The sequence below is a fragment of the Notechis scutatus genome, chromosome 1, assembly GCF_049901735.1.
Source record: "Notechis scutatus isolate UNSWTSFEM ecotype Mainland chromosome 1, rNotScu1.2, whole genome shotgun sequence".
NCBI classification, from domain to species: Eukaryota; Metazoa; Chordata; class Lepidosauria; order Squamata; family Elapidae; genus Notechis; species Notechis scutatus.
Window position 1 is genome coordinate 286522786 of NC_142009.1, and position 10120 is coordinate 286532905.

General features: G+C 34.4%; 1 protein-coding gene across 6 annotated transcripts in view; it reads left to right on the top strand.

Moving 5' to 3' along the window:
- The window catches only part of ARHGAP5 (Rho GTPase activating protein 5), a 50434-nt gene extending 41685 nt beyond the window's left edge, over positions 1 to 8749 (top strand). For all 6 annotated transcript variants that reach the window (XM_026664514.2, XM_026664515.2, XM_087951799.1 and 3 more), the window contains 3 exons: positions 2386 to 2517; positions 3241 to 3346; positions 4981 to 8749. In XM_026664514.2, coding sequence (XP_026520299.1) covers positions 2386 to 2517; positions 3241 to 3346; positions 4981 to 5299 — 557 coding nt within the window. In that variant the 3' untranslated portion in view covers positions 5300 to 8749. The remainder of the gene's footprint in view (positions 1 to 2385; positions 2518 to 3240; positions 3347 to 4980) is intronic.
- Positions 8750 to 10120: the final 1371 nt, after the last annotated feature.

The following is a 10120-nucleotide window of genomic DNA, read 5'->3' on the forward strand; positions in this document are numbered from 1 at the left end:
TACTTTATTTTACTCAATTCCGAAGCCTAGTTTTCTGCACAATGTCTCTTAAAGCCCATGAGATTTATAATAAAAATAAACTTGTTTGTGGCACTCCTTTTATAATCCCAAATAATCAAATATTACATTGCTCAAATTTAGGGTTTGGAATACTTTTGAAAATGGTGGTTGGAGTGCAAAGCTTCCATGAGGTGAATGTTCCTTTTCCAGCCTTTTAAGTTCTTTAATTTTAGAAAATATAGCCCACCACTTTTTTTACTGCAGTGGTGGACACCATTTTACAAAATGCAGTAGATTCATGTGGTTCATTTGTATGCTTGAGTTGCAACCCCTGACCCAATATATACAATAAACCAATAAAATCACTAGAATTTATTTAGAAAAACAACACCAAAAATAGTACCAATCAAAGCCAAAAAAGTATTAAGTGTTATATGAAATATATTTTAATATAAATTCTGGGTTCATGTGTTATCTGAAAATTCGATCACTTGTTATATGTTACTCGAATCATAATACAATGAAATGTCAATAAAAGCAAGAGCCAAAACCAATTCATAGCTTCCTTTAGACCTGTGATGGCTAACCTATGGCATGTGTGCTGGAAGTGGCACACAGAGCCATCTCTGCGGGCACGTGAGCCGTCGCCCCAGCTCAGTTCCACTGCACATGCACGCGTGCCTCCCACCAGCCAGCTGATTTTTGGGTATCTGCCATGCATGTGTGGGAGGCTAGGTGCATGTGTGCACCTGCACAGGGGGTGGGGGAGCACGGGGAGGTCCCACGTGCATGTGCAGTGGCAGGGGAGCACGGAGGGTCCTGCACGCATGCACATGGGGGGAAGCAGGAGGGGGTTGCACATGCATTGCATTATGGGTGCAGGCACGCATGCACACTGTTGTGTGTGCACATGCACTTTTGGCACGCGAAGACAAAAAGGTTAGCCATCACTGCTTTAGACAGACATGTTCTTTTCTGTTCTGTTGTAATAAGCTTCATATAGTCAGGAGAATCTTTCATTTTTTTGAGCTTTCACTGTACTTTAGCCCCAGAAGCCAAAGAATGCAGAAGCTTAACTTTCTTCTTCCCCTCCCACATACCAGGCCCAGCATCTCTCCTCCCCTGCCCTCCCTAGATAAATAAAGCAGTTGCTAAGTGACTACATCCCTGCTTACCATCTAAAAGTGACAAGAATAATCAGTTTTACAACTCTGGCGTTTGTTTGCATTCTAACCACACTCTTGAATGGTCATCTCAGTGCTGGATATTGATCTAGAAGAGAAATTAATGTTTATATTTGTATTCATTGGAGAGAAAGGGATTAGAAGAGAATAAGCAGGCACACAATGAAGAATACACATTGAAAGCAATGTGCTGGTTGGTGCTGGCAACTGTAAGTCCCAACCCCTTCTTAGTGAAAGTTTTCCTCAAAGCAAGCTTGGCATGCCCTTATCTCCTTCCTCCCCACTGACACCTAAGTTGCTCTGTCACTTCTCTACCCTCTCCCCCCTGCACATGTCAATAGCAATTCCTTTTCTCCCTCAAAAAGAAGGTTCCCAACAAGCCACCAAGGAGGGGTCTGTAGCCAATGACACCCCCCCCCCGCAGAAGAGAGATTGGAGACAGGATTAAACGAGTACAGTAAGTGGACACACAATGGGAGATATACCAGCTATATTGTGTTGCTTTCATTATGTATTCCCTGTTATGTACCTGCTTATTCTTTTTTAATCACTTCTTCAGTCTCTCCATTCTTCTAGGGGTGATATGAGAGAAAAACAACAGGTCAGACATGGAATGCCATATTAACTATAATGGCAATTAGATGACTAATAGGCCATGTGAATGTCATAAGTTGTAAATTGGTTGTAAAGTTGTTTTTTCAACACTATTGTATCTTTGGTCTACAAATGAGTTGTCAGTATTTGAGGACTATCTGTAATTCTGAGAAAAATAGATTAAAAATGGTCATTCAGAAACCTAATAAAAATCTTAGAACAAGAAAGAATACCTACAGGAACTAGATGTCAGTATATACATGTAAAACAGTAGACAGTCTTTGGTCCTGTACTCATTAATTAGTTAAACATTTCCTTCATTAATCAGATTTGTATCTGATACAAAATTGTGTGGGGCAACTAATCCTGTAGCAATCTTGATAACTTAGAAAAATAAGAATGAATTTTAGCAGAGAAATACAATTTTTTTTCACATAATAAACATGAAATCCATTGATACGGGAAGGGGCTTAGTAGTAATACTTGTGAAATATATTTTAAATTGAAAATTAATATTTGTTTTGTGTTTATAGTGAATGAATTCTCTTGAGAAATGTATAGTAGAATTTTTTGCATTCCTAATACATTGTTTCATACTGCTTTGTAGATCATAATATTAGTCTGGAATCTATGGATGTAACAGTAAATGCTGTGGCAGGAGCTCTTAAAGCTTTCTTTGCAGATCTCCCAGATCCTTTAATTCCTTATTCACTGCATCCAGAATTAGTTGAAGCGTCAAGTAAGTAATTTCTTTTTTCTTCTCATAGAATACATGTTATGGATAACCATTTTCTATATCTTACCTACTATACTCTGTATTGGGTTATTCATTTCAATCTGTTTGGTACCTTTCGAGGATTTCACAGATTTATGAGGTTTTTTTCTTATATTTCTCATTTCAGGACTTCTTTTGTATGCCTTTATAGTTAGGTAATATCCCAAGTAATCACAGAAAGCTTCACATACAAACTTTGGATTAATTAATCCTTCTACTCTAAACATTATCTTGCCTTATTATATTTTATTATTTGTATTTTTATTATATGATACTAAACTAAACTAGTGAACTCTACCTATTTAAAGGGTGAAACCAAACTTCTCTGCCCACCAATGGAATGCACTTTATTGATAGCATGATTGTACTATTGTTCTGAAGTCTTCCACAGACCCTGCACATCTCCAGAGGATTGTCACTCATGGAGGCAGAAGAGGAGAAATTAACATTTTTTTCACATACATTTATAGAATAGAAAATTAACTAAAACGTTACTTACGGTAGATTCTTTTCTTCAAATGTTTACCCACTCATCAGTTTTCCTACTGCTCCCTACATATCAGAAAAAACTTAATGACTGGCTATTACATAAACATAGGTTAACATTCCTCATAAGTGTCCCAGAACATAGGTCCCAAAAGTAGAAACAGTGCTTATTGTTTTAACATTTTGTTTTTATTTTTACAGAAATTCTTGATAAGACTGAAAGGCTATATGAATTAAAGGAAATTGTGAAGAAATTCCATCCAGTGAATTATGAAGTGTTCAAATATGTAATAACTCATCTGAACAGGTATTTTTTTTTGCCAAATATCAATTGCAGATTGATTCATTAATATTTGTCAGAAAGATTAATCATATTAATCTGCTATGCATAAAGATGTTTGCATGAAACATTAAGTCACCTTGTGCAAGATGGTCGGTAAACAAATGTAATAACAATTAAACTGTAAATTAGAAAGATCTATAAAAGCCTTATCCATATTTCTGTAGCAGTTGGGTATTACAATGTTGTTCATTAATGTAAATCAGGGGTGTTAAACTCAAGGTCCGGGGGCTGTATCTGGCCTGCAGGGTGCTTAGATCTGGCCCAGGGTCACCCTGGAAATAGCAAAGTACTGGCCTGCGGTGCCTCTGCAAGTGAAAACAGCTCGTGAGAGCTGTGTGTGGTCCTCCTGAGCTCTGTTTTCAATGACAGAGGGTTGCAGGAAGCTGTTGCAGCTGAAAATGGAGCTCGGGAGCCCATTTTCGCTGGCAGAGCGCTAAGGCCACTACAGGTGCCCCCCAACACAAGTGAGTCACGCTCCCAAGGTCAACCACAAACCTGATGCATCCCTCAATGAAATCGAGTTTGACACCCCTGATGTAAGGCATCATTAAATGAAATGTTTTAATGAATCAGTGGGATAGTGTAGCAATACAAAGCTGCCTACATTTATATGAATGTGAAGCTCTTACTTACCCACCCACTAATAGATTGAGAGAGTTGATAAGAAGTAGAGGTGCTCTTATTAGTAATAGCACCTGTTGTGGGAAATTTCTTTTAAGAGATGTACATCTCTTAAAGTTTTCTTCCCATGCTGGCTTAAAAATTCTGTAATTTATATCTTGTAAAATTCCAGTGGAGTGTTTTTGCCAGAAACTGGATGTAAACACCAGAAACTGGCAAAAAAAAAACCCAACAATTGAAAATCATGGTTATATGACTGGGATGCTACAAATGGGCATAAAAGTAAGGTGGTTGCCAAACACCCACAATATGATCACAGGTTTGTGTGCGGCTGTTGGAAATTCAAAATTGGGTTGTAAGTACCTTTTTGGAGGATCCATCACACTTTGACTATTAACCAAAGAGTACCTGTAAACTGGCCTTGGTCATTGTGTGCTACAGACAGCCTTCACACCTCTCAGTGCAGACCTCGGTAAGGAATAGACACCCATAAAATCTGTGGGTTTACTTTTGATTGTGTAGGCACCTAGTTGAATTTAAACCACTGTAATAATATAGGCATTTTATTTAAATCTGTGTATAAAAGTGACTGTGAAATAGATTAAATGTTCATTATTATTGTGATCATAATGGTAGAATCGAACTTGAGACTGATTGTTGTTTTCTTCAAGAACTTTGGCACTAGTGCATTTGTATGAAGAACTTACACAATCCATTTTCTCTATTTTAATAGACTGTAGATCTTTCTATTTTTTCTATTCCATGCAGAGAAATAGTAGAGTAAGGAGTTCTTAGGTAATTATGCCTGTTTTCTTGTATTTTAAAAATAATCATATGACTGAGGCTTGTTTGTTGTTGTATTATGTTCAAGATATAATGCCTAAAAGCTGCTGAATATATTAAATGTAATGCTATGTAACATTTTCAGGTATTTTCAATCAAATATTAACTCTTCAATACATTTATTCATATTGTAGAGTTAGTCAACAGAGCAGAACCAACCTAATGACTGCAGATAACTTATCTATATGTTTTTGGCCTACTTTGATGAGACCTGACTTTGAAAACAGAGAATTCCTGTCAACCACCAAAATCCTTCAGTCAGTAATAGAAACAGTCATTCAACAATGCCAGTTTTTCTTCTATGGTGGAGAAATTTCAGAAATGTCTGACAATGTAGCACATCAGCTTCCAGGTTCAAATCCAGTACAGATTTTACCACTACAATTACCACCACCTCTACAACCTCAGCTAATACAACCACAGTTGCAAGCAGATCCTCTTGGAATTATTTAAATAAAACAACTGACAAAATGATTTGTCAAGAGCTTGGCAATGGATACAGAGGAAACCTGGATGTGCATGTTTCAAGATACAATGACAACTTCATTATGAAAGAATTTGAACCTAAACTAAGATATTTTTGTTTGTAGTCACTCTATCCACCTTGTTCATAACACTGCAGGTCAAAATTATGTGATTAGCATGACTGGAGAGGTTTAATTTTTTAAATCATAAATAACTAAAGTGCAAAGCTGCTGTTGCATGAACATTTACGCAATCACTATCATTTTTGTGACAGTTTGTCACAATATATTGTGAATAAAACTTTTCTATAGAAATGTTATGATTAAATAAATCATTTATGGAACACTCAATACTTGCAGCCTGCTTTAGGGCTGTTTTTTGTTATTTAATTGTCTCCCCCCCCCATCATTTTCATACCAATTTAGTCCTATTCTAGACGTAAAATACAACCATGTCTTATTTAGAAATTATGAACTACTTATACTACATTGCAACATATTTTGGAAAAACAAACTGCACTGTTATAAATGCCACATTCCCATACATTTTTTCTCTTAAACCTGTGGATATTTTTTGTTGAGGGCTTTAGAATTTTTTTCTTGTAGCACAATACCAAGGACATGCTTATTGTAAAAGTGAGTTAAGCACTGTGCAAATATGTTATGATTATCTACTTTCCCCTTAATTTGCATTAATTAATGAAACTTTTTATAATACTGTTAATTCTGTAAACTGCATGTTTGAAAGATCATTGAAGGTCTTGTAAGCCTAATATATTTTCTATATTTTAATTTTTCCCACTAGAAAATTCATTTAGTGTAGAGAAAATAATTTGATGATTTCATATAAGGCTGTATAACTTTTCGTACATAAATGAGAACTTTGCTGTAGTGTGAACTTGCTAAACCAAACAATCTAGACCATAAATTTAACATATACGCTATGTCTATTTTTCTGTGACCCTCTAAAGGTATAAAAAGCATTGCTAATATATAGCAATAAATACTTTGGGTACTGAAGCATCTAAATTTGTATATAAAAAGGTATCTCTCTTCATTTTTTTTCCTGTGAGCTGTTGTATTATATTTTCAAAATAACTTTTGCACCATTTAAAATTATTTTCCTTTTTTATATTGGTACAAATATCTCTCTTAAAGAATGCTGCTTAATTTTTAAACATTCTTAATTAATAGTTGATAGTTAATAAATGTGATGAAAGGCTAATTATGAAAAAATGGAACAGTTTAAAATATTTGAATTGGTTCAGATTTCTGTTCACAAATAGAAGGGTTTCTTTCATCTATACAAGTGATTCAGTGGAGAGATCCCAACTTACACAGATTTCCAATGCCCCTAAACAGATCATTTTCCATCTCTAGAATAAATCTTTAGAGAGGGAGAATGAATAAAAGTTGGCCCATAAGCAGAATGAAATTTGCATCCAGGTCTAAGTTTTCCTTACCAACTTTTTCTTTTATCTGCAAAATAGTTTTCTTAAAAATAAGCTTTAGAAAAAAAGCATTGCAATATCTGAACTAGTTGGGAGATTTTACTAACACTGTTGTCATCTCATTGTTTACTATCAGTTGCAGTATGTAGAACATTTTTGAATACTAAGGTAATTTAATTTGATTTTGATTTTAAAAACTTTTTAAAGGTTCTTATTGGCCTTCTGAAATAAAAATTGCCTTTTTCGTTATGTCCTAGGTATTGTACTTAGAGTTATGACTTACATTACCATTATACTTAAGATACCATAACCCAGGCTGCTGTTAAAATATTTGTATATTATAAATTACCTTGATATTTGTGTTATATTCTTGCAAGTAATTATCTTTTCTACAAAAGCAAATGCTCTATTCCAATTCAAAGCACACAGGATATAAATACAATAATAAAAATTGTCCTGTAAATGTAGTAGCATTAATTTGTTTTACATCATCTGCTGTTTAAATAGCTTTTATTTATAGCCATTAGTTTAACAGAGTCATTTTAAGAAGAAAATAAATTGCAAGCATTTTGTAAATGATTTCTAGGTTGCTAAAGAATTTATTTTTCTACTATAGATGGTATGACAAAAGCATCAAACTGTACAGGAAAAACCATGTATTCCTCTTGCAGACAGGCTTAAATTTCTTGGCCTTATTCCTTTAAAGAGTATTCTCCAGCACAATAACAGTTGAAATTTTATTTCTGTTTAGAATTGTCTTTTTGTATTTTTAGTACGTCTTTCATTAATATACTCATATGGACAGTGTAGGCAATTTGCTTATCTATCTTTAAGGGTTTAAGGCTTCTTGCTTATCTTCAGCACCCTTGTGCAGCAGGGCATAAGTATATCTGTATCTGCATACCCCATTACCCAATGGCAGCATTTTGAATTCATACTCTGATTTAAATCTGAATCATCTCCATAATTACAAGTTCCATTATAGCTTTAAAAAAACTCCTGTTGCTTGCCTTTTTTAACTCTGAAATTAAAATCTTTGGGATCCTTTTTGGAGCACTCAGCAACATTTTTTGATCTGCTTTTGCTTTAACAGCTTCTCTGGGTGTTTGTATGCATTAATTTCCCCTTAAGCAGAATTGATATGGCTCAATAACAGGAAAATCCATCAATGGGGTATTTAAAAACTAGCTTCCTTGTAATAATTTGAGATTGTTACCATAGTGTAACAAAAAGACCTACACATGATTGCTAGAAATCTCGCAATTTAGCTCACTCATTTTAGCAAATGGAGTATTTCATTGTACCTTGTATCTTTTCTAAAGTTTCAAACCATGAACTACTAGTATTGTAAAACCAGTCATTTTTAACAATGTGAATAGTGCTCGACAGCTGTCAATTTGACCTGCATCCCTCACACTGACCTTCATTACATGTGTATGTTACTGAAATATGTGTAACTAGGCTGCAGTCCTACACAGTTATCCTTATGTAACTCTGTTAAGATCAGTAAAATGGGTTGTAAACTTAAGTTGTAATCCTCAACTTAGTTATTAGGGAATACATCTTAACTGTGGTTAATATGCTGTTCTAAGCTTAATGCATAGAATAACATTTTATAAATATATTTAGTTACATGCAAAACACATTAAAACAGCAGTCATATCCACCTGCATAACAGTAAGTTCCATTGAACTCAATAGCACTTATTTCCAAGAACACATGTGAGTGGCATTTTATATAAAATGATTTAGAAATTATTTTTACATTACACTCAGACTTTAATAATTTTGAAATAATGTAAATATAAGTATGCAACTTTAATGAAAAGCAGCATTTCCCAATGTATGTTTTCTGCATTACTTGACTACTGGTTGCTAGAAACTACCATTGATTTGATTTGTTTTCAAAGTACTGGAGTTTAGTTTTATCTAAAACTGTAAAGTAATGAACTAATTGGACAAGTTAAATAAATCAGGCCTCCACTTTCATTGTGATTTCATTTTTTTTACAGTAACCAATATATTGGCTAAATCTATACACAAACACAGTTCCTTTTTATGTAATCTTATCAAAGTTTACAAAATGCTGCAGTGAGTTAAATATTGGTGAAGTTTATCTGTATGCAGATTGCAATGAATAAAACATTAAGATGCCTGCTGTGTATAACATTCAGTTTTATATTCAACTTCAGAAGGGCCAAATTGCTCCTTTTATCTCAAATACAGTAGTAAATTGTTTGGAATTGAGTTCAACAAAGTATAAGAGTTGTATTTAATTGGAACAGGTCATTGGCAGATGGAATTAGCCTTCCCATTTAGCCTCCTAAATGATGTAGAGAGGTTTAGAATTTGGGAACTAGCCAAAAACCTATAAGGTACACCCCAAAATGTTCAGTAAGCAAAATCTTTGCTGGGCAGTGTATTTGGTAATTTGCTTGGGGTCGTGCTCAAGCCAGGAAAACCATGGAGATTTTGATTTTGCCAAATGTAGGTTTTTTTAATTACTGGTCTCTGGCTACCCATTAATGATTGTTTTTGTCAAGTGTATACTTTGCTATTCTTAAAAGACCAATTAAGACTGCTCAATTTATTCAGCTGTAATATTAGGGGGGAGGCATTCCAGCAGAATGAATGGGCTGCTGCAAGATGATGAAACGTTACCTTGACTCCTCCACCTCCATCAAAAATGTTAATTGAAGCCTCCAACCACCAAAAGCTATCAACATTTAATGAAGGTCTTTTTTGAGTTAAGGTATCAGAATGATAACATGGAAATGGAGCAATAGATAATCTGCAAAAGTCACGTAACAGCCATATTAGGTATTTCTAAGGAATATAAAATGAAAACGAAAAACTTGACAGGATTAATCTTACATGCAGCTCTGAGGATTTTTCTTTCTCCAAAAAGAGCTTATTGGTCATGCTGAGTAATCTAAAGAAAATAATAATACAAATGAAGCATTGCTGATACTTTTATATGTAAATTCAGAGGTGTGAAAATATTTTTTTTGAGAATTGCATGAAACAATCCGCTTTCTAGATAGGGTTAATGTATTTTAACATGCCCTAAAATCAAGCAAAGTAGTGGAATTCACTGTACAGGGCAAACATTCAGAGTTTGATAAAGCTGAGAATCTTGGGAGAAAAGGCCCCCACCATAGAATGGATACTGTTTGTCAAACAGTGACAGATGGTGGGTAGCATGGCAAACTGAATGAGTTACATATTTTTAGTTGTCTCAAGATGGGTTTAAATTGTCTCTTGCCTCTAGATCTTTGTAATAAAGGGATGAATATATTATCATTTCAGAAGAGTATAAATTGTGCTTTTTTAAAAAGGAGTCCTTTATCTTTTAGATTA